General features: G+C 46.8%; 1 protein-coding gene across 2 annotated transcripts in view; it reads right to left on the bottom strand.

Moving 5' to 3' along the window:
* ERN1 (endoplasmic reticulum to nucleus signaling 1) overlaps positions 1-24,408 on the bottom strand; it is a 91,193-nt gene that overhangs the window by 11,766 nt on the left and 55,019 nt on the right. Inside the window, exons 5-17 of one of the 2 annotated variants that reach the window (XM_008012106.3) lie at positions 24,179-24,251; positions 21,004-21,126; positions 17,270-17,371; positions 15,749-16,010; positions 14,308-14,386; positions 13,068-13,233; positions 9,246-9,364; positions 6,645-6,836; positions 4,861-5,131; positions 3,922-4,012; positions 3,430-3,619; positions 2,441-2,540; positions 1,952-2,151 (exon numbers count right to left, since the gene is read on the bottom strand). In XM_008012106.3, coding sequence (XP_008010297.2) covers positions 1,952-2,151; positions 2,441-2,540; positions 3,430-3,619; positions 3,922-4,012; positions 4,861-5,131; positions 6,645-6,836; positions 9,246-9,364; positions 13,068-13,233; positions 14,308-14,386; positions 15,749-16,010; positions 17,270-17,371; positions 21,004-21,126; positions 24,179-24,251 — 1,968 coding nt within the window. The remainder of the gene's footprint in view (positions 1-1,951; positions 2,152-2,440; positions 2,541-3,429; positions 3,620-3,921; positions 4,013-4,860; positions 5,132-6,644; positions 6,837-9,245; positions 9,365-13,067; positions 13,234-14,307; positions 14,387-15,748; positions 16,011-17,269; positions 17,372-21,003; positions 21,127-24,178; positions 24,252-24,408) is intronic. The other variant, XM_037993524.2, reaches the window with a different exon arrangement.

Raw genomic sequence — 24,408 nt, 5'->3', positions numbered from 1 at the left:
ACCAGCTGCTGGTCCCCAGTGAGTTGGGTAAGAGAGGACTATGTCTAATCTACTCAAGATGGCTGACCCATCCAGGTCTCCATCGGGCAGTGTCCAAGGTGAGCCTCAGCGACCTGTGCTAGCATAAGGTGCTCAAATGTGAGTGCACTCCTAGCAAATGGATGCAGAAGCCAGCTTGAAGGGGTTCCAGGTTGACCAAATTTGGAACAATTTGTGTATCAAAAGAAGTAAATAAAAAAAGGATGAAAATGGATTATAACATTAGTTTCAAAATCCTTGAGCCCATAGTGATCAAGAAAAAAAAAGAGAGAGAGAGAGAAGAAAGTGAAAAGAAAGCTCTGCTTTACAGAAAAATGTCAGCTAATAACGCAGAAGAATTTCTACTGAACTGAGTACTTCAGGAAAGGGTGATCAACATATGCTAAACCACTGCGTGAGTGACTGTCAGTAAACAGGATATCACATTGTGCTGAAGGATCACCCCAAATACTAACAACAGAGGAGGAAATGAACCCTTATGATAGAGAGATCAGCTGTAGCATCACTAAGAGGAGGCGATAACAATCTTACAGATACAATCTGCCATCACATGCTTTCTGATGCAGAGACCTGTGATCTACTCATGCCAAAAACATTTAACTTGAACCTAATCAAGCCTCTACACCTAACTTCTGGTTTCCAGGAAATACGAGGAATACAGAGAAATGTTCAACATTGTCATGAGGAAACAAGTAAACAAATCAGAATGGGGCATTTTATAACCCACTGCCTGGACTCTTCAAAATGGAACTTCAACATGGAACAAAATATAGGTGGAAAGATGTGTAAATTCCGAGAGACAGAATCAAATGTAATGCAAGACACTTGATTCCATCCTGGTATACAAAACCCAGTAGGTGTCGAACCCAGTAGGTAGCTAAATACGCAGCTCTATAAAAGACATTTGGGGACTAATTGGGGAAATCTGAAAACGGATTGAATATGAGATGATGGATAGAAACAGTATTAATTGTTGAGGTGGGATAATGGTATTGTGGTTGGAAACACAATGTATTCCTTAGGAGACACGTGCTGAGGTCTTCAGGGGTGAAGGGTCAGGATGCCTGCTACTTATATTCAAATGGTTCAGTAATAGGCAAAAATAAAGCAAATCTGGCAAAAGTTTTAACAAACGTTGAATCTAGGTGGAGGTACACAGGTATTCATGTTAACATTCTTTCAGCCAGACGCTGTGGCTCATGTCTGTAATCCCAGCACTTTGGGAGGCTAAACCTGAGCCCAGGAGTTTAAGACCAGCCTGGGCAAAATAGCGAGATTCCACCTCTAAAAAATTTTTTTCTTTCAATTTTCTCTATGTCTAAAAATTATCAAAATAAGTTGAGAAAACAAAAAAATTTAAAAATAATGAAAATTTTAAAGTTTCAAATTTAAAAATAATGAAAAACTCACGCTGTGCAAGTCCTGACTTCCCAGTTTACCAAAATTAAAAAGGGGTTAAAAAGTGATTGATTTAGCTGGGTGTGGTGGCAGGTACCAGTAATCCCAGCTACTCAGGAGGCTGAGGCAGGAGAATCACTTGAACCCGGGAGGTGGAGGTTGCAGTGAGCTGAGATCACGCCACTACACTCCAGCCTGAGTGACAGAGTAAGACTCTGTCTCAAAACAAAAACAAACAAAAAAACAAACAAACAAAAAACCAACCAACCAACAAAACAAACAAAAAAACAAGTAATTGGAAGAATAGGGAAAAAAAATAATTGCCCACATTTGCCCCTTTAATCATCTGAACATGAGATGACATAGAAAGTTCACACAGAAGCTCTTGGTGAAAGGAATGCCATTCTCCAGCTACACGGGCATCAGCCCCCAAACCTGGAATTTAAAGGTTCTACTCCTGAAGATACAATGGGCTGGTTCTGTAGTTTTCAAAGGGCCATAACCTATTACTCACAGGGTTCTCCTTACAGTCTTCACTCAGCATCTCTGGAGCAATCCAGCCTTCTGTGCCAGGCACCCCAGATCGGCGGCTGAAGCTGTGCCTGCCCGCTGCCAGCTTCTTGCACAGGCCAAAGTCAGATATCATGGCCTTGATCTTGCCATGTGCATTGGGCATGGATATGAGAATGTTGTGGGGCTTTAGGTCTCTGTGAACTAATAGAGAACTCCAGATTAGTCCAATGTTTACCAGGAGCAACCCCAGGCCTCCTCCTCCAATGGGGAGTATGTCCTTGTCAGACTCCCAGGATGCCTGCCACCACCTGGCTCTGGTATTCAACTATGTAGGATTCCTCCTCAAATTCTTACACCACTCGTCTTTGCTACTGGCGATGTAGCCAAGAGATTGAACAGAAGCAAGGCCCACCCAAGCTACTGGTTACCCCACCTGGGCCACCGATTACCCCTACCCGGGCTGCTGGCCTGGTAAAGCGCGGCCTCTCACCGATGTTGAGGGAGTGAAGGTGGGCCAGGCCCGAGGTGGTCTGCTGCAGCAAGGTGATGGGCTCCAGGCCGAGATGCGCAAAGTCCTTCTGCTCCACATACTGCAAAAGACATGACAACGAGGTCATGGCACACAGTCCTCAGGACTTGGCCCCTCAGCTCGTTTTCTTTGATACCGTTTTAAGAAAGAAACGGGAAGTTTTACTGACAACATTCTGTCTAAATCTGTATTTTCCAACAAGGAGCAAAGCTCCAATCTACTAATTTACAACGAGAAAGATAAGAAGGCAAGAAACTCAAGTTCATTGCCTCATATAGGTAAACCTACAAAGGAATCCAAATGATACTGATAAGAGTTTCAAGGTTAGCCTGGAAACTGAGCAAAAGGAGTTTGCTGGATGATCTTAAAGCCTGGAGTTACCAACCGGCATCCTTCAAGCCCACACCAGCCACGACTGAAGATGGGAAGAACAACTGTCCAGGTTTCCTGGAGGCAAAGAGGGAGAGACATGCCAACTGCAAGCAGACTGCCCAGGCATGCGGGGGGACCACCCTGTTACAACTAGAGGGATGAAAATGCTCCACATTTTGACTGTGTATGTGGTTAAATGGGTATAGACATTTGTCAAAAGTCATCAAGCTGTACATTTAAAATGAATACAATTCACTGTAACTTTTTTTTTTTTTTTTCTGATGGGTTCTCACTCTGTTGTCCGGGCTGGAGTACAGTGGCACAATCACTGCTTACTGCAGCCTCGATCTCCTAGGCTCAAGCAATCTTCCCACCTCAGCCTCCCAAGTAGCTGGGGCTATAGGAGCACAGCGCTAGGCCTGGCTAATTTTTGGTTTCTTTGTAGAGATGGGGTTTCACCATGCTGTCCAGGCTGGTCTCAAACTCCTGAACTCAAGTGATCTGCTCACCTTGGCCTCCCAAGTCACCTTGGCTATGACTTTAATAAAGTTAACAAAATTAAAAAAAAATCAATCCACCTCTTGCAGGGTGGCTGTACACAGCTCGATGGCAATGTACTGGAATTGCCGGTCCTTCTCCGTGCAGAAGTAGCGGATCACGTTCGGGTGCTCATCTGATTCTCGCAACAGCTGGACCTCACGGTCTGCGAAGCTAAAACACTCGGGGAGGATCCTCTTCACGGCCACATCACGGTTGTCAAACATGCCCCTGCGGGATGAGGAGCAGGAGTCGTGTCTGGTAAGCACGAGTCAGGCTGTGTAAACGAGGTGAGAACCTGGGTCCACAGCATTCAACTACTGCCTCCCAGCCTAGAGGGCCCTGACTGACTGCCTGGTGGCCCCAGAAACATTGGTTCTCTCAGTGTGCAAGTTCCCTGGAGGCGGGACTCCAAGTGCCTAGGTCACTGCTTTGAGCCTGTTGTGCTCTGAGCCTGGCACCAGGCTCGCAACCTGACAGGCAACAACTTAGACACCAGGCGGTGAGGGCAGGGGGCTGGCTAATCCACTCACCGGTACACAATTGTGCCCTCAGCTCCATGGCCCAGGACATCCTTGGGACAGAAGGAAATTTTCCCAACTATCACCATGCTGGTTTCCTCATCTGGGACAAAACAGGAAAAAGAGAGATTGTTCCAAACAGATTATCACCTAAAGAACCTTGAGGTTAACGTGGTGGCAAGCTTCCTGACCTCAGATTAAGAGATGGGATTTAAGAGGCCCTGCACCCCAGACTGCTGCTCAGGAAGAGCCTGCTGGGCCCGCTCCCCATGTACACCCAGGGCTGCCTCTTCCCCCTGCCCCTGCATTCTGTTTCTGCCTTTACCTTACTGTGTGATTGCATATCTTAAAACCTTCTGGAAGGCAGGCATTCTCCATAGCGTTTCATATACTTATACATATTTATTGTGATATAGTTAGAATGGTTTAATGGTTAACAACAACCCGAAAGTCCACTGTAAAGATCCGCACTGAAACACTCAGGAGGCGGTGGTGGAAATGTCAAATGAGGAGACTGCCCGGGACAGAGGGCTCTGCGGTCCCTGCACCAGCTCTGTGCCAATTCCCTCAGAATCGGGGCTCTGACAACTGGCTTGAGCCAACTTCCACAGAGGAAAGCAGATACACTGTGACACTTTCACACTTGGCCACCGGCTGGCCCTGGGAACTCTCTCCAGCCCAATGGGCAGCTCACCTCTGGTTAGCCGCGACACCCAGCCCTTGTGGAGAAAGACAGGGGGATGGCCAGGGTGGTCCCCAGAAGGCCTCTGAGGGGGAGATGCCAAGGGATGGGGCAGAAGCCTTCCTGCAGAGACCCCCAGAGTGCCAGTTAGAGGAGAACACAGTGAATCCCTGAGAATGGCATTTTACAATCTTACGGAGACTCCTTGGACTTCTCAGGAGGTGCTCGAACAAAACACAAAATAGCATCAAGATGGCAATTGGCTTTACCTCCGTCGTCTTGCTCCAGGGAGGGGCTGCTGCCAGCCTTGGAGGCAGAGCTGCCAGAGCAGAGTGAGTGGTTGGAGGCCCTGGGGGACGTGTTGGGGCTGCTGGTGCCCGAGCTCTCTGAGTATGGGCCAGATGTGTCCAGAAGCTCGCCGTCCTGAGCCGTGTCTCCAGGTGGGTGGAAAGGCAGCTGCTGCTGCTGCTGCAGGAGCTGAATCTTCTCCAGTTCCTTCTGGAACTGCTGGTGCTGGAGCTGCTGCTGCTGATGCATGCTCTGGGAAGAGAAACCCACATCCAGACAAGGGCAGCTGTTCCCACAGGGAAACAAGCAGCTGGGAAGGGACAGGTCCCAGTGGTGGAGGGAGCATGTGTACTTTATGTGACCCCACAGGGCACAAAGAAACCAGTGAGAAGGTACCTGGAGGCAGATCGCTTTGACAACTGGAGGTCTTTCTGCCGACTAGTTAGATCCTCGCCTGTACAGCCCACTCCCCAACCCTAGGAGGGGCTGGATGGCCACCAGCGGAAGGACTGTGTCCTAGGTTGAGGGCTGTGCCAGTTTCATTCGATTCTAAAATTCTGTGATTTTTATGAAAGTCTGAGAGTTGTTGCAAAGGTGAAACCAAACAGGAAGCACAGGTAGCATGGCTGAGCCAGTGGTGGGTGGGGGCGAGCCCCAGGTTTGCCATCTACCATGCATGTGTGTTGGCTAGAGGCTAGCACACAGATGCTCAGTAGTCCAGAGGGGCAGGTGAGGAAGCTGTGGTCCCCTGCACACACACTGCCAGGAGGTGGCAGTGGGGCTGACACATGGGGAGCCTGGCTAAGGTCCTGCTTCCCCCTTTCATCCCACTGCCTTCCCCGTGGCCACATGCCTCCCAAATACCTGAGGATTCATTCTGTAATTATCTGAAGTAGCAGTGATCTGTGATTATCCCTACCCATGTCCGGGAGGTGGACTGAAGGGACTTCTGTGAGCCACCAACCTACCAGGGAGTCATCTCTCCTTCCCTCCACCACGGGATGGAGTCCTGGAAATGCTGCCTACTAGCTGGGTACCCGTGGGTAAAGTTACTTAGCTTCTCAGGGTCTACTTGCTTCTTTTGTGGACAAAAGAAAATCATTATTGACCTATGAGGTCAATAATAATGACCTCATAGGACTGAGTGAGGTGAAAAGTGAAACCATCAGGCAGACGTGCCAATGGGGAGTGCTGTAAAGGGTCTGTCATTCCCATTCCTGGGCGGGTCATTAGCTTCCTGAGCTCTCAGGTAACAGCGTCTCGATGCTCTGAGCAACTGCTGAAGGAACACTCCCCTCACATATTTCATCCCAGCCACAGCCTGTTCTGCTGCGGAGCCTGCTCATTTCCAACTAGGAAGTAATGGAATGGCCATGCTGCCTTTTTCACACAAGCTGATCTCATGGGCAGCTTCTTTCTTTTATTGGTTCTTCTCCCCGGCAGACGTTCTAATGGCAGTTTTTAAGAGAGGAAAGGTCTTCATCTATTATCCTTATTCTTTAAAAATATAGATAACTATTCAAAATCATCTTTGACCAAGGCTTATACATCAGCTCTTACCTGAAAAACACTAAGATTTAGGTACCAAATTGTCCTTTTCTGGGAGGCTAGTGTCTCTTTAATTATGTTTTTGAAGATAAACACTGACTTTTAAATGGGGAACGAAATGTGCTGGTTGTTTTTGTCTCGATCTCACTGACGTGAGGTGACAGGCAGAGAAGCCCCAGAAACAGGTGGAGGGCAAAGGGGAAGTGCTGAGCTTTACCAGGGGGTAGGTGATGATGAAGGCCACCCAGCCAATCAGCAGGAAGGTGCTCAGGATGATGGTGGCCACATCCTTGAGCACAGAGTCCACGGGGGCCTCGGGCCGGGCGGGGGCATGGGCGGGCTTCTCCTCCACATCCCGAGACACGGTGGTAGGTGCGTTTTCTGAAGTCTGGTCAACCAGGTTGATAACCTTGCATGGGAAAGAGAGTTGTGACATCACTGCAAAATTTGTAGCCAGATACAGATGAGGCCAGCAATCAAGAGAGGCAATCACTATTTACAAGGATATGACTGTACTGCAGGGTGCTGTATTTGTTTTAAGCTCACCAAAGATCATGTAGGCAGATAATGGTTGCCTCCTTCAAAGCAATTGCTTTGAGAGACCATGCATCTTTGCAGTGAGGTTATCATTATTCAAAAATAGTTTTTGGAGCAATACTTTTGGCAGGTGTCTTCAGACCCTACATATTTTTTTTAAAAATCCTCAAAAAGGCAAACACTTCCTCCTTTGATGGTAAGTTCAGTATCCGGGAAAACTCTGAAGTCATCTGTAGCAAAGTCTGGTGAAAAATTGGTATTTGATTTAGTAATACCATTTCTCATTAAAAGGAAATTCGCACGTATACGGAGACGCATGGCTAGAAAGTAATAAAGCAGTTTTGTGTTGCCTGTAAACCGTCAGTGTAATCCCAAAAATATAATTTATTCCAGTAGTCCACTATTTCTTCAAAGTTTTTAAGAAGCATCAGAAGCGTTTATTAAAGAAAATTTAGAAGCCCAAAATTAAATCAGATAAAAATGTAGCTTCCCTAGAGTTCCTCAGAATCTCCAAGACTTCATGGAACATGCATTTAGAAAAATGCATTGATTCATTCTCAAATATCTAGTATTCCAGGTATGCAGTTACCATCTGCCCAACAAAAGTAACACAGCCTCCATGGCACGCGCTGAATTTCCCACATGCTAAATTTCCCGCACACTCACACCATTTCACCCCTCCCCCCAGATGGCTGCCTAGAATGTTCTTCTCTTCCCTTCCAGGTGTACCCCTCTTGTTCGCGTCTCTCCCACAGTGCCTCCCACATTTTGGGGGGTTTGTGGCCTGCAGAGTGTATAGGAGGCATCTGGGCATGTGGCCAGGGGACATCTGTATGTCTCATCACCATACAGATGCACCTCAGAGTATTTTAATACTTACTTTTTCAAAGACTGTTATCCAAGACTAGATGGTTAAATGTAAAGATCTGACCTGTGGCTACCTCTGGGTATAAAATTAAGGACACTGTCTTATTTTCTTCTGTATGTGTTTATTTTCTAAGTGTTCAATAATGAATATGCAGGACTTTAATAAGATTATAGGACAATGCTGTTTGAGATTGCTGTTTTAGGAATCAACGTATTTCTCCAACTGGGCTACCTCCATAGATGATGGTAAACAGATACTGGGCCCTGGAATCTTGAAAGTCCACAATTTCCTTTGTCTCTGGATAAAATCTAAATCTCTCAACCGAATTTGTGTGCTTTTGGTCTCTGCATTAGTCAGCCATTCTTCTTCTTCTTCTGACCCTGCTCACGTAGCCCAGGTGTGTCTGTGTTCCTGGGCCCTCCATGGCAGGCCTGCCGAAGCCGCCAAGCCTGAATAGCTCACTAAGCCTCAGACGTCCCCTCTTCCCCTTCCCTGGCCATGTTGAGTTCCCTCCTGCAGAGCCACCCTTCTACCTCCTCCACCGGCTCTGTGCCCCAGAACACTGACCTGTATGGACCAAAGCAATGGCCTCCCCAACCCCGTCGTTTCTGACTGGGGCGCCAGCAGATGAGAGAGAGGAAGGAGAATGAGGTTGACTTCTGTGGGGCTGCTGAATTCCTCAACTGATGCTTTCAGCTCTGGGTCTGCAGTCCTTTCTACTCCCTCTCCTCTGGCTTTAGGCCAAGGTGTGCTAAGAGAGCCCCTGGAACACTGTGCAAATAGTCTCAGGCCACTCTCTGTCTGCTTCATAAAACTTCAGGTCTCATCACTTCTTCAACATTTTTTTTTTTTAGCAGTAGGGTCTTGCTTATGTTGCCCACGCTGCTCTCAAACTCCTGGGCTCAAGCGATCCTCCTGCCTTGGCCTCCCAAAGCACTGGGATTACAGATGTGAGCCACCCAACCCAGCCTTCAACAGGGCTTGCTCCTCCTCCACAGGGCTTGTTCCAGGCCCTGTAACATGGTTCCTTTTTACCCGTGTGAGACCATTTCCTACTACTCCCTGCTTAGTAGCCTCGGGTCTGGCCTGGGAGCTGGACACACTAGCATTCTTCCCACTCCAGGCCTTTGCCCTTGCTGTACCATCCCTCCTGTGCCCCCTTGCTCCCTCCACTCGGCCAAATCCTACCCATTCATCCAGGTCCAGGCCCAGCTTGGTCCTGCTACCTTTCCTGCACCTTCCTTCACGAGTTGCTTCCTATTCCTCTCCACTAGCCCTTAACTATTTATGTTGTTTGCTTTGGATTCTGGTGCATTCCTCTTCCCTTCCAGACAAGGCTGCATGCTCAGAAGGCAATGTCAAAGTCTAATGCCTCACCCTCCCAACACCTAACACCAACAACCCCTGACTCACTTCCTCAAAGCTCTTTTTCTCTGAATCAGCAGGAATCACATTTTCCCGATGTTTGGGCAGATTGTTGGGAAATCTCTCCAGCATCTTGGTAGACGCAGACAGTGGGGTTTCATGGTGGCCTATGAGAGGAAACAAAACTTTGAGTGAGAACAGTTTCCCAAGCTGTGGTGGCACTCAACGCTAAACTTAGGCAACAGGTGCTACCCACTGAGGGGCCCACAGTGCAAACTCTCAGGAAGACTGCGAGTTAGAGAAAATGAGTGGCAGCTACCAGAAAATTCCATCAAAGCAGGACCTTTACTACTTGATGGCAGAATACAGTATTCCGTGTCTCCTAGTGAGGAGCAAAGAAGTGTCCTTGTCATGACAGGGATCAGGACATTTGGGATGTACCAGACACAAGGCTCATGGGGCTGCATGGGTCCAATCCACAGGTGAAGTATTATGAGGCTTCATTAAAAGTTCAAGGAGTTCTCCTTTCAATGCTTTCCCCTATAACGTCACTCTTCAATGGCTGCCGAATTCCCATCTTGGTATTTAAATTGCTCAGGTGGAGTTCTAGTCCTACTATTATGTAAAAGTGAGCTTCCATCCAGGAAAGTGGTACATTACTTGCAAGAGAGCAGTAGGACACACCTGCTAGATGGATGGGGCCATAGCTCGCTCCACATTCATTCGTTGTTCACTACACAACTATTGCATGGCTACTGAGTGAGCATTCATTACGCATTTATTGAGCATCTATTGTGTGCAATTACTGTAAGAGATACAAAGCTGACTAGAATAAGGAACTGGGATTTGATAGGGCTTGATAATCCATTCATCTCTAAAAATGAGTCTACATACTGCCCCAAAGAGCCAGGTCATTTTTTCAGATTAGGCTGCCGGCAGCCTGGCTGACTTTCCTCTCTGTTCTCGCTGTGAGCAGATCTCACTCTGACTCACATCTCTTTCACCTTACGATCTTTCCATTGTTCCCCTAAACCTATCAAAGATTTCATGACATACATGTCAGGATGACAACAAACAAGAACTAGTCTAAGCAATGTACATTTCTTGATCTGGAAAATTCCTCTTTGAGTCCCCATCTTTAGGTCAGTTCTCTATCTACAACATAATATCGTTCTTTAAGGGAAACCTACTTTTGTTTTGAGCCACCACTACTTTCTCTTGTGTTCCAAGGAGCTCTGAGACATGCTTTGCTTGGGAGCAGGATTTCTCCATGTGTGGTCTGCCCACCTCAGACCTCTGAATCAGACTTGCTGGTAGGGCCCAGGAATCTGAATGTGAGTGTGTGCGGGTAACTCTGAGGCTCACTAACAAGAGACCTATGGTCTAAGAAAAGTGAGGTGTTCTTCCACATGCCACGCTGTGCAGCAGTGTTCTGCCCTTCCCACAATACCCACTCAGTGCTCAGAGTCCTACCTGTCTGGTAGGACACCTGCCAAGAGACTGCTATGGAAGGCATTAGCCTGAATCCCCCTAGTCCTCCTGTCAACCTTCTTGCAAACAGGCTTCTCCCGGAGCTGGGCCTTCACTAATATCACACTGCACATGCTGGACCAACCACTGTACAACATTACTCATGAGACCGCTAAACATTTTGTACAAATACTACCTGGTCTTCTTGACGTATTCATCTATCATTATCTCTTAGGTCCAGACTCCAGAGCAAAAAGCAGATGGCTAGGCCCTGCCCCAGACCTACTGAATCAGGCTCTCCTGGGCTTATATATGCCTAGTTAACTAAGCTCTGATGCCGAAAGCACCCAAGGTCAGGGTCATGGCTCTGGGGCAACCCACAGACCATGCCTCTCAAGCTAATTGGATCCTTGTATTTTCAAGATTAGTGACAACCTGGAATATCTTTAATGTTTTCCACAAAGAGAAAATGAAAGGACACATTTGGACACAGAAGGGTCCTCGTCAACAGGAGACACTGCCATAGTCTCAGTGCCATATTTTAAGATGATGAGCTTTGGAGCTCCTCCAAAGAGGCTTTTGAATTGTGGGATCCTTATACTTAATAGATTCCTTATACTTTGCTGTTTTCGCAGTTTTCTTACTTGGACAACCTTTCCATTTTTTTTTTTTTTTTTTTTTTTTTTTTGAGACGGAGTCTCGCTCTGTCACCCAGGCTGGAGTGCAGTGGCCCGCTCTCTGCTCACTGCAAGCTCCGCCTCCCGGGTTCGCGCAATTCTCCTGCCTCAGCCTCCCGAGCAGCTGGGACTACAGGCGCCCGCCACCTCGCCCGGCTTATTTTTTTGTATTTTTAGTAGAGACGGGGTTTCACCATGTTAGCCAGGATGGTCTCGATCTCCTGACCTCGTGATCCGCCCGTCTCGGCCTCCCAAAGTGCTGGGATTACAGGCTTGAGCCACCGCGCCCGGCAAACCTTTCCATTTTAAAGGGATCTCATTTTACAAGTTAACCATGAAGACTCCCTGCCCCCATATTTTCTGTATTCTCATATATACACATTTCCTTATTCTCATATATACACATCTTCTTAATCACTGGTGGGCAGTCTGTGAGCCCCTTAACTGGCCCGTAATGCTGAGCAGCCTTGTAATTGCAATGGCCTCTGCTCATTAGCTATTTTTTTCTCACCATGGGCCTATTCATACACGCTCCTCCAACTACTTCTGTTAGTAAAAACATATTATTTTGTCATCTCCTTTACCTGTTATTTGGTAAAAATAAAATAAAAATGGCTACAAGGAATAAGGATGAAAAAAGAAATGGACCTTTACAATCTATAAAGAAAGGGATCAGGGCTCAAGGATATCTGGTTCCCCCCGTAACACCTGGTTACACACATCCCCACCTACACCGCACTGCCTGGCAGATTCTACTGTTTCCTGGTCCCCACATGCTCCTGGCTGCCCCACATCTCTTTTCCAGAGCCCCAGCCCTGACCTCTTTCTCCCCTAGTACCTGTCAGCAGCAAGCACGAGAGGAAGAGAACAGAGAGAAGAAACTGCATCGGCCCCTCGGTGCTCCAGCACCCGACTGACCTCCTGCCCTGCTCTGCCCCTACTGGGGCTAGGAGGTGGCAGAACAGTGGGGGGTGGGGCACAGGAAGGGCAGGTGCATTTCAAGAAAACTCCCTCCTGCTCTAATGACTTGGCACACTCGCCAGGAACACAGCTCTTCTCACCTCTGCCTTCGTTTGTCACACTCGCTGCCTTTGGATGTCATGTCAACTTCTTATCTCTCTTGGGACAGGCCCTCTAGTTCAACCCCTGGCCATTACTGATGGCAGCAAAAACAAGAGAGAGAGGAAAAAAGGGACCTTCCCACACACCTGGGACGATACTGCCCTAGAACCATGACCAGCCCGACTCTGCTGCTCTCAACCCATCCCGGGAATTCATCCCTCCTGGGTCTTCAGCCCTTGCCTCTCAAACCCCTCACCCTCATGCCCACACGGACCCCAAGTTAATTCTTCCATAGAAACAGTCTCAGTTTTCTTAACTATAAAATGGAAATGACAAGGGTACCTACCTCACACAGGGTGGCTGTGAGGAATGAGGAAATGCATTCTGAAGGGCTTAATGTCGGATAATCACACAAGGTTTACATGATTTAGTACCTGAGTTTTGGAACATTAGACAGTTTTCAAAAACTGACTCAGAAACACAGTTAACTTGTTGATTTTCCTTGGGGGTAAAAATGTCCCAAGGTCTCAGGGGCCAGCTGGGAAAGGCTCTGAGCACAAGGCCTTCCGAGCTGAGTACAGTGTAACTACCAGGGCCAGTGGTTGACCACCAGGAGGCAGCATGCTGTCACCTCTGGCTACTGTGGGAGACCCGCTCTTACCTATCAGAAGCCAGTAATTCCTCAAGTAGTTGAGCTTGTTCTTGCTTTTGAGTCCGGGGTCAAACTTGAGCTCTGTGCTGGGCGTGATCACACACTCCCCCTTGTCCCCAATGGTGACGCCATCAGTCTGGGGCCCTTCCAGCAAAGGAAGTGTGCTGCCGCGGGGCTGTGGAGAGGGTGCAGTGAGGGTCAGGAGCCCTGAAGGGAGAGCAGGTCCCATGGCACACCATCCCAGCCACTGTCCTGAAAGGTGAGCGATTTCTAGTGCAGAGCTAGTCCAGGACAGAGCCCAAAGGACAAGGACACAAAGGCCCAACTCTGGGCAAAGAAGCTCCTCTCTCAGGACGTGACAAGCTGCACTGACGTCTTTATGGACGACTTTTCAGATTCTTATGTCTGGGTACTAGGGAACAAGAAGTGTGTGTGTAGAACTCCAAGACGCTGTTACAAGAAGCAGACATAAGTGAAGGAGAACGAATGGATATCTGTTAGTCACAACTGATGCAACCAACGGGGTGGAATAAAGTCCACCCACACACCTGGTGCTGGCTCAGGTGCTGCTGGAACTACAACAGAGGCAGGCGCTGTCTGCTCACAGGAGCAGTCGCCCAACTCACTGGGAAGACAAGAGAGCCAACCACACAGTCCAAGCATTGTAGGGATCAAGACAAACAGCTAGGATTATGATGCCTCGGACTTTCAGAGACAGAATGTTCGAGGCAGGCTGGTGAGGCCCAAGGAGGCTTGGAGAGATTGCAAAAGCAGGCAAAGGGTTTGAGTATGGAAAAGGAAGAAGAAAGGGCACTTGAAGCATGAGGTGAGGAGCAGCCTGAACAAATGCCCTGGGGAAAGATGAACAGGAAGCTTGTAGAAGTCAGGGAGAAAGTGCACTTGCTTGGGTCATGTAACTCACACAGAGAAACTAACAGGTTGGCGGAACGGCATCGTGGGACTGGATTAAGGAGAGCCATGAATACCAGCCTGGGGAGTTTAGATTTGACCACAAAAGCAAAAGGAAATAATCAGGATTATTCTAAGGATCCTCAGCTTTAAGAAGCTGTTTCTGTCATGTATCTTTCTTTCAAAGTAGAATGTGGCATGTGCGGAAACTGCTTTTGAGAATTTAAGATTTGTATTTTGCATTCTTAACCCGCAGTATGCTTGTGCATAGCAAAGTCATTCTTTGCTAAAATGGAACAGAAGCAGTTAGGCAGCTGTGAGCCCTCCATAGTGGACTTACCACGACAGCAACTCCCTCGTGTACCATTGAGGGAGAGGCATAGAGGCTGGTAGAGTATTTCCCAACATACAGAGTGGGCCTAGGAGAAAAACAGATACATGCATTCCAGAGTCATTTAATTTCCAGATCCCACAGAAAGGAGGAATCATAACCCCAATACCACCCACAGGGATGACCACATTAACGCCCCAGACATGGAGGAAAGCAGTAGGGGTGTGAAGGTGGGGCACTGCCCTGGGAACAGGGCCACAGGACTTTAGTCCCAGCTGTCACTCACTGCAGAAACATGGACAAGCCACTTAATGGCAAGCCTCAGCAAAATTGCAGGGCTGGACTAGACGATGCCCATGATGCCTGCAGAAAGGAATACGTCCAATGGCCATCCAGGAGACTGAGTGCTTACCACCACCGCCGAGGCCCCTCAGACGACCCTGTACAACACACTTTCACTCCAGCGACCACCAAAACTACCCCCATTCTGCCCTGTGCTTTCTAAGGATCCTGGAGGTCCTACAGAACTCCTGAGAAATGGTGGTCTACTCTGGATGCCGAGAGCAAAAGGGATGCATAAGAAATTCCAGACTTGGTGAGACTTCTGGTTCCTCAGCTGTATAGTCTGTCCCCATGTGGGACATCAGGGAGATGGAAAATTAGGAGAGCTACACCCCCTGGCCCTTCTGCTTACTGTCAAGAGCCCACCTGATCGGTCATCCACTACATTATCTAAACCTCTCTCAACGAATATCTTACATTTGAATGGTGTTTTACAATCTAAATACTCTCTGGCACATTATCGTATTTGATCTTCCACACAACTCTATGAAGTAAGAAACTGAGGCTTGGTGAGTTTAAGTGACTCAGTGATAGGCTAGTAACAGAGGGATGGAGAACAGAAGCCTGCTGAGTCTTGGACACACACTGTTAACTATTTTTTTTTTCTGATTTTTAAAATGAATATAACCTAAAAATTTAGAAAATATAGAAAGTAAAAAAAATAAATCTCTTGCATCCCTACCACCTAAGATAGATCCAAATTATACTTATACTGGCAGTCTCTTTCCTATCCCCACCTGTATTTGTGTATGTGTGGCGGCAGGGGGAGGGTCTTGCCACGTTGCCCAGGTAGGCCTCAAACTCCTGTGCTCAAACAATCCTCCCACCTCAGCCTGCCAAGTAGCTGGAATTACAGGTGTATGCCATAGAGCCTGGCACCTCCCACTCATGATTTTTATGTAATATTTAAGAATTCTGAAGCTTTAATGGGTGCCCCTCAGTTCTTCTATTCTGAGGTTTCCGAACGAAGCAGTCGTGGCTCTGGATATTCCTCATGGCTTCAGAGACTGTCCTGTCTTTGGCCTCCCGTGCAGGGCCTGCTACATTGCAACAGCACCAGAACACAAAGGCCACGGCCGCCCTCTCCTTCCCCGAGCTCCCAACTCACGTCAGCTTGCTCTTGGCCTCTGTCTCCTTGGGGAATGGGTACTTCCACTTGGTGATGCGCCCCACCTCCCCAGACATGAAGGTCAGATAGCGCAGGGTCTCCACGGCGACATTGATGTGCATCACCTTCCTCAGACCCTCCCGCTGCCAGACATAAAAGGCCACCACAGGGGAGGCGTAGTTTTGGATCCACAGGACATCCCCAGATTCACTGTCCACGGTCACCACCAGCCCATCACCATTGGATACAAAGTGGGACATCTCTGTACAGATCAAATAAACAAAGCATGCTGAGTCTCACCCCATCTTGAAACCACATCCTCTACTCTTGTGGCAGGCTGTAGTCACTCAGTTAGAGGAAACAAGACTTCTGGAATATTCTCAGATCTCCTCTGAGCAATTTCACTTGTTTCCAATGAACTCACTTAGTCTCTATAATATCAAGACACTGGGAGCTGGCTGGCTTACAAACACAGGATAGGATCACTCTCCCAAAGGCAATTTATTTGGTGATGTGCTTTACCATTCTATTCAATAAGTGAGAGTAAATATTGAGGAGAAAGGAGCCAATGGAGATGCCTATTAATCTGGCATTTCATAGCAGTCACTTGAAACCCATCGATCAAACTGAAAGTCAGGGACAGCTGTGGTGGCTCATGTCTGTAAGCCCAAGACTTTGGGAGGCTGAGGTGGGAAGATCACTTGAGCCCAGGAGTTCAAAACAAGCCTGGGCAACATAGTTAGACCCCCATCTCTACAAAAAAAAAAAAAAAAATTAGCCAGGGGAGGTAGGGGAGTGGTAGTGCGTGCTTGTGGTCCCAGCTACTTAGGAGGCTGAGGTGGGAAGATCGCTTGAGCCTAGGAGTTTGAGGCTACAGTGAGCCATGACTGCACCCCTGCACACATCCTGGGCAACAGAGGGAGACCTTGCCTCAAAAAAGCCCCCCCAAAAACAAAAAAACACCCTGAAAGTCAGACCTGAACCACTGACACTGTCCCATGAGATTCACAAAGGAGTCCTCAGAGAAAAACGAAAATATTCTAGGTCCTTGACCAGAAAAGGCAGAGTCCAACTTTGACACCAATGTTAAGGTGACAGAATTGGTTTTTAGTTTTCATTTGAGTGGGGTGAATGTTAACTGCAGAAATAACTAGGGATGAGTCACATTTGCAGAGAGGCCTTCTTGACAGGGTTGTTAATGTCCTATGCTGATTTTACTTCTACTTTCCATGGGCTTGCAGTAAATTCCTTCTGTGCATAGAAAGACTCAACAAGGGGTGTCTTCCTTCCTCTCTGGCTAAGCTTGTCACCATTTTACTTCGGTTTCCCTTCAGACTTCACCAAGGTCCCTGCACATTGACTGTGGGAAGTATTTACGATAAGCCCATGAATAGTCCATGGAAAGAAAGAATCTGGTGACAAACAGTATCTTAAAAGAAAATCCTTCTTTCTGGAGCAACTGTTTCCACATAGGTCAAAAGTACTGGCCCAAGCTTGTGAAATCCAGCAGAGAGCACTTACTGTAGTCCATGTCGTCCTCGGGCAGCGAGGCTGCGTAGTCAAAGTAGGTGGCATTCCACCGGAGCTCTCGGGTTTTGGTGTCATACATGGTGATGGTGTATTCTAAAGAACACAGACCAGCCCGCCCATTACCACAGAGGGGCCACAGTACATACTGAGGTGTGGTCCTTATCTAATTACAAACAAAACCTCCCTAAACTGTAGGCCAAAAAGTCCAGACTATCCATTTTGATACAGAAAGGCAATGTGAGGAGAACTGAAGTCCCAGACACATGAGTGAGCCTGGCTGACAGCATGTGGAAGCAGAGACGAGCCACCCCTGCTATGCCCTTGGACTCATGGCTCACAGAATCGTGAGCAATAGAATGGTTGTTATTGTTAGCCATTAAGGTTTGGGGTGCCTTATTACATAGCAATGGATTACTGATAGTTAAAAACTGGCACCTTGAAGCAGGATGGCGCCATAACAAACACCTAAAGCATGTGGCATTGACTTTGGGACCAGCTGGTAGGTGGAGGCTGGGAGGCTGACAAAAAGGTTGGTGGAGACTTGCTAGTGCAGAGGGGGCACTGTTATTCAAAGTGGAAAAGGGGTGACCCAGCTTGTGGAGGGTGCCATGATGAGTATGACTATTGCTTGCAGTAACTTGGAAGACAGAAAAAATATCTAATCAACTCAGGGATCCAACTAAGGAGATTTCCAGACAGAAAGCAGAGGATGTTGGTTTCTCTTAGCTGTCTATGATATACTGTGAGACAAATGAGCTGAGGAAGAAATTATTCAGCAGAATACAGAGGAAATATAAAGGGTCTAGGACTGAATACTGCTGGAAAAGATTCTCATTATAAAAAATAACTTTAGGGAAAAGATCAAATCCAGGGTACTGCCAGCAACAAAAAATGGGTTCAGGGTAAAGATCAATAAAATCAAAGGTTAAGCTGTAAGATCCTTCTTTGAGACCTCCAAAAGATTTAAGGCGGCTCCTCATACACCCTCTGCATCAAAGGTGTTCTAAACTCACATTCCAAAGTCTAGAGACTTGTGGGTATGGTTTTTATCTAATGGAATAGACTATAATTTGACACATGGGAAGCTCACATAGTTTTTAAAGGAGTGGTATTACCATAAACTAAAAGGATCAGAGACAGTCAAATTGAAAAAAAGGGTTTCTAGATCCCTAAATTTCAATGGACAAGGAACAGACTGAGAAAGATACAAAACTGGCCATCTGTTACGGAAAAGAAAGGACTTCTCAGAGAGCAGAACCAAAAGCCACTGAGAGCACTATATTAGGGAACTAATCCCAGAGGGCAAAACTGGGCCCTAATGAAGGAATATTCCCTACCCCTGGAGGTCGGGAACCTGAAAACGTGCCTGGCTAGATTTCAGAATTACTAAGGTCCAATGTGTGATATGTGTTTCTCTTTCCTGCCCTTTTTTGAGTGAACATGTTTATTGCAGCTATCCTGTCTCTGTCTCACCACTGTATGTTGGGTGGGGGATGGGAAGGGGAGAAAGACCCTGTCTCTTTAATTCACAGGTCTCCAATCAAGAGGAGCTACACCTGAAGAACATCATCCACCTCCAGACCTGATGCAGATCACGAGACATGAGATTTTGGGACTGATGCTGGGACTGGATTTTGGGGGTCTTTGGAGGGAGTGGGAGGGTTGTAAACTACTACAGCCTGAGGGAGGACTGAGGTAGAACATCTCTAAAGGTCACTACCACCAATTCTTCCCATTCTGTAATATGCATGTTACTCTTCCCATCAAGAGGCCGAGTCTGTATCTCTACCCTTGATTCTCAGTTGGCCTTGAGACTTGCTTTAATGAACGGACTGCAGTGGAAGAAAGGTTCTAGAACTTTTGAGCCCAGACCTTAGGAGGCACTGTAATACCCATTTTTACTCAAGAGGGAGCCCGGCTGCCATGTCAAGAGTCCAGGCTATCTATATGGAGAAAGGTCACATGGAAGTGAACTGAAATCTCAGATACATGAGTGAGGCCAACCAAGCATGTGGAGTAAAGATGATGGGTCCTTGCTGAGTCCTTCCTGAATTCCCTACAGAATCATTAACAATAAAATGCTTGTTTTAAGGCACTAAGTTGGGGTGGTTTGTCATGCAGCAATAGACAATGGAGGCAATGGATTTACACACCTATGCACACACATTCCACCTCATGCATATCCCAGCTCCTTTGAACACCACAGTTTCACCTGAGAATGACACAAGTTTTATATCTGGATGAAGCTGGGGCCACTGTAAGAATTTACTTGATGGAAAAGGTAAACACATAAATCCTAAGCAGTCACTACAGTTAGAAGCTGGAATACCTGATTTTTACAGTCTAAGACCTTCCACCCATTCCCAGGAGAGCCCAGCCAGCTTCTGCAGGGTCCAAGATTAGTCTCACTGAGTTTTAGAAATGCAGTGCTTTCCCCAACACTTTCACGAAGGTTCTCGTTTTTTCAAATCCTTGGCTGTCTGAAAGTTTAGACCTAAATGTAGTGCTCAATTGTAATGAATTCATCCTAGGTTTTTGGTATAATTTTTTCCTTCTAAATGTTTTTTGTTTCTCCTTTTAGCTTTAAGTATCGTTCAACAAGTTTCATGGCATCCCCGACATGTGTGAGGTGCTGCACATATGATAATGAGTAAGACAGGTCTCTGCAGTAATGGGGCTCACCCATTCATACACTCAAACATTGAGCCCCTGTTACACATCAGGCAATATGCCTGGTATAGAGAGACAGCAGGTGAGCAAAACAAAGTCGTACCCTTAGGGAACTGATATTCTAGTGAGGGAGGCAGGAAGTAGGCACATAGAATTTATAAATATGCAGTGCCAAGAGTTAAGAAGAAAGAGGCTGAAAAAGGAGCAAACAGAAAATGGTGCAGTAAAGAGGGTGCAAGCCATGCCTGTAAAGGGACGATGACAAGGGGTGAGATGGCTGTCACAACAGGCTTGTTAACTGCTACGTGTGCCCCTAGAACGGGACAGCCAGGTGTTCCTGAGCAGGGTGGAGGCTGAGAGGCTGGAGAAGAGGCTTCACAGAGAAGGTGACTTTTGAGCAGAGTTGTGCAAGAAAAGAGGATATTTGCCAGATAGGCAAAAACAGGCATACCTGGCGGAGAGGGCCACACCACTATAAGCCTTTAAAAATGGCACTGCCATTCTGGGAGCTGCAGGCAGTTCATCCTAATTGGGAAACTTTTTTGGGGGGCGGTGGGGGGACAGAGTCTTACTCTTGTTGCCCAGACTGGAGTGCAGTGGCTTGATCTTGGCTCACTGCAACCTCCGCCTCCCAGGTTCAGGTGATTCTCCTGCCTCAGCCTCCTCAGTAGCTGGGATTACAGGCACCCACCACCATGTTGGCCAGGCTGGTCTCGAACTCCTGACCTCAGGTGATCCACCTGCCTCAGCCTCCCAAAATACTGGGATCACAGGCGTGAGTCACCGTGCCCGGCTAGGAAACTTTGAAATGAGCGAAATGAGGCGAGAGAGGTGGCAGTCGCATCACAGGAGTTTTTCTGGGCAGTGGTGCAGTTTGGACTGTATCCCTTGAGCAGTGGGGGACACTGAAGGGTCTTATAAAGGAAAGTGACATGATCAGACCTGTGTTTGGAAAAAGGAAGCTCTGGCCACCTTCTAGGGAAAGAGGCTGGGGAGCTTCTTCCGATCCCTTCTGGAAACAGGCAGTTTGTAGAAGACAAAGGTTCATTTCTTACCTGTTCGCCCAAGATACAGAAGAGAGGTTGATGGGCAGAGACTATCTGCAAAGGCTGATGACAAGGTCTGCTGCTTCTCCCCAGTCAGGAGGTCAATAACATACCAGATGTCCTGCTTTTTACCTGAAAGGACACAAAAACACATCATCGTTTACACCATATGGAAAAAAGTATCACTGCCAAACTAGCAGCCAAGATGCTCTGTATTGAGAGAGATAGACCTGAAATTCTTAGGATGTCATTTCTAAGGTGATGATGTAAATGGTAATGCAGAGACAATAAAACTTCTTAGGCCCATAGGTCTTATAATAATTTAATAACCTAATCATGGTATACAAATTCCTCCAAACCTAATAACATAATTATAGTTTCAAAAAGTTCCCCAAACTTTCAAGTTAGATTTTATTGCTTTGATGAGTGGCTTTAATATGAAAAGTCTTGCCTGTGAAGGGCAACCCTTTTCCCATGGACTGGGATCTACAGAAATACAGAAATGTGCCCAGGGGTTTATCTCCCTAATAACCATCATTCATATTTCTCAACATCCCTACTAACTAGCCCCCACTGAGAAGGATCTACAGTTATTGTTTATGACTATAATTAACTAGTACCTGGGACTGGTCAGTGGAGTTGGTTGCAATCTGATGCTAAGGAGGTCAAAGTTGTCTCGGCCCCTGGTCCCAGCCAGTAAGTTATTCCCTGGCCTTGGACCATACCCCTAATCTTGGTCAGCTGATTATGACAGGCAGACAGCACGGTAAACAACACTATTAAGAAAATCCAAAGCATATGTATCAATGGTATACACCCAACAGCATCCTAGCAATGGAGAGTCAGTAGCACCGGCCTCCGATGTGAAGGTCAACACAGTCACTGTGATGTGTATATTTCTGTTTTGTAAAGCATGATCTCTGGTGGTCATTCGTATCTTCCTAACTTATTGGAAAAGTCTCCTATTTTGGAGACTCTTAGAAGCAGAATATTGAGATGCTGAGGAAGGTCACAGAGCCTTTGAAATTTTTTTTCTTTTTTTTTGAGACCAGGATCTTGCTCTGTCACCCAAGTACAGAGTACAGAGGTGTGGTCATGGCTCACTGCAGCCTCAAACTCCTGGACTCAAGTGATCCTTTTTGCCTCAGCCTCCTCATAGTTGAGACTACAGGCATGTGCCACTATGCCTGGCTCTTTTTTTTTTTTTTTTCTGAGATGGAGTCTCGCTCTGTCGCCCAGGCTGGAGTGCAGTGGCGCGATCTCGGCTCACTGCAACCTCTGTCTCCCAGGTTCAAATGATTCTCCTGCCTCAACCTCTCAAGTAGCTGGGACTACAGGCATGTGCTACCACATCCAGCTAATTTTCTGTATTTTTAGTAGAGACAGGGTTTCAACGTGTTAGCCAGGATGGTTTCGATCTCCTGACTTCATGATTCGCCTGACTCGGGCTGGGATTACAGGTGTGAGCCACCACGCCCGGCCACCTGGCTAATTTTTATTTATTTTTTATTTTTTTGAGACGGAGTCTTGCTCTGTCACCCAGGTTGGAGTGCAGTGGCACGATCTTGGCTCACTGTAACTCTGCCTCCAGGGTTCAAGCAATTCTTCTGCCTCAGTCTCCCAAGTAGCTGGGACTACATGCACCCGCCACCACATGAAGCTTAGTTTTTGTATTTTTAGTAGAGACTGGGTCTCACCGTGTTGGCCAGGATGGTCTCGATCTCCTGACCTTGTGATCTGCCCACTTCAGCCTCCCAAAGTGCTGGGATGACAGGTGTGAGCCACCAGGCTCCCGGGCTATACCTGGCTAATTTTTAAAAAATGTTTCTTCTGTAAAGACAGGGTCTCACTATGTTGACCAGGCTGGTTTCAAACTCCTGGCCTCAAGCAAACCTCCTGCCTCAGCCTCTCAAAGTACTGGGATTACAGTTGTAAGCCACTGTGCCCGGCCTAGAATTTGCTAAAGCTATACTTCTAAAGTTCTAACAGATGTTGCATACATGCCTGCTCTACATGTGTGCAACTTACCCGTGGATCACAACTCTGTTCTCAATGACAAAATCATAATATGAATGTGATCTGAAGGTAGAGGGGAACAGAGCTAAGACCACGAACCTTTTCCATCTGGCATGACATAACTGGTTACTTCAAGGACCACTAGAGTTAACATAACTCAGTTATTACTTTAACGGATAGACTGGGCAACTACCACGCTCTTAAATATGTTTAATGAACTCGTTTAAGAGGGCACAGCACAAAGATGATGAGAAGACAATACCCTAAGCAGACTATAAGTGAATCGCTGGCAAAAGTTGAAAGACCAGATAGGACACAGTGACATGGATGGTCAGAAGATTGTCAGATGTTCCCAGGGCATGGCCCACAGAGAGAAAAATCTGTGCTGATTGTTTCCTCCAAATTCCTAGGCTGGGAGTTCCTCATTCTGAAGGTGTGGAAGGAAGCAAGCGTCCCAGTGTCCTGAGCAAAACCTTAAAAGTCTGGCCTGCACTTGAGACCCAGAAATACACATACAGCTTCTGGAGGCATGAATAGGCAATAAGCACTTTCAGTTCCTCAAAAAGAAAGCTGCTGTATAAATACGGGCTATTATTACTACTATGATTTCAAGATAAATACAGCTCTCCTTTGTGTTGCAAATGCTTTTTTATTGACATTTTGGCAGCAACACGGTAAAAGAAAAGCAGGTGATCTGATGCTTTGAAAGCTGTGACCCTATAGGTATGAAGGCAGTTTATCTAGGCAAGCTATTAAGTGCTGTTTTATCAAATATTCCGATAGCAGGAAATACTAAGAAAGCCCTATAATTAACAGGCAGAGCCTGGCTTTCCTTTCTTGGCTTAGACGATTGTATTCACTTTAAATTTCATCCATTTGCCACTGGGTATGTTGCAATCTTGGAATCTCAGGACTAAGTCAACACAGCAACTAAAAGCTTGTTAAATGAGTAACCATATTAATGATGTCAATTCTTCTCCCAAGTTGGGGGAACCTTTTCTTAATTGGTCAGCTGATCCTGGGGAGAACAGCACCTGAAGCACAACCCAGGAAAGAAAGGGTTGGCAAGGCGGTGCCTGCGCCCTCTCTCTCCACATGCCACTTTCCCAGATTCCGGGACTTACATCAAAGAGACACAAGTTTCAGGGTTGGAGACAGGAACTCTTACCCATGTAGAGGATTCCATCTGAACTTCGGCACGGGGATGCCTGCACCAATTCTGGGATGGTAAAAGGAAGTTTCTTCAAAAAAAAAAAAAAGGAAAAAAGTTAACCAAGTCTTGTGCAATTATTATAATTTTACCAGGCAGTCTGTTTCTATTACCTAATTCTGCTAAAAAGAGAGAAGCACTTTGCAGATGGGAGTTTTCCTAACTGAATACCAAGGAGAAGGGGGCAC

Source organism: Chlorocebus sabaeus, chromosome 16 (genome assembly GCF_047675955.1).
Source record: "Chlorocebus sabaeus isolate Y175 chromosome 16, mChlSab1.0.hap1, whole genome shotgun sequence".
NCBI classification, from domain to species: Eukaryota; Metazoa; Chordata; class Mammalia; order Primates; family Cercopithecidae; genus Chlorocebus; species Chlorocebus sabaeus.
This window is presented reverse-complemented; position numbering and strand designations above follow the sequence as displayed.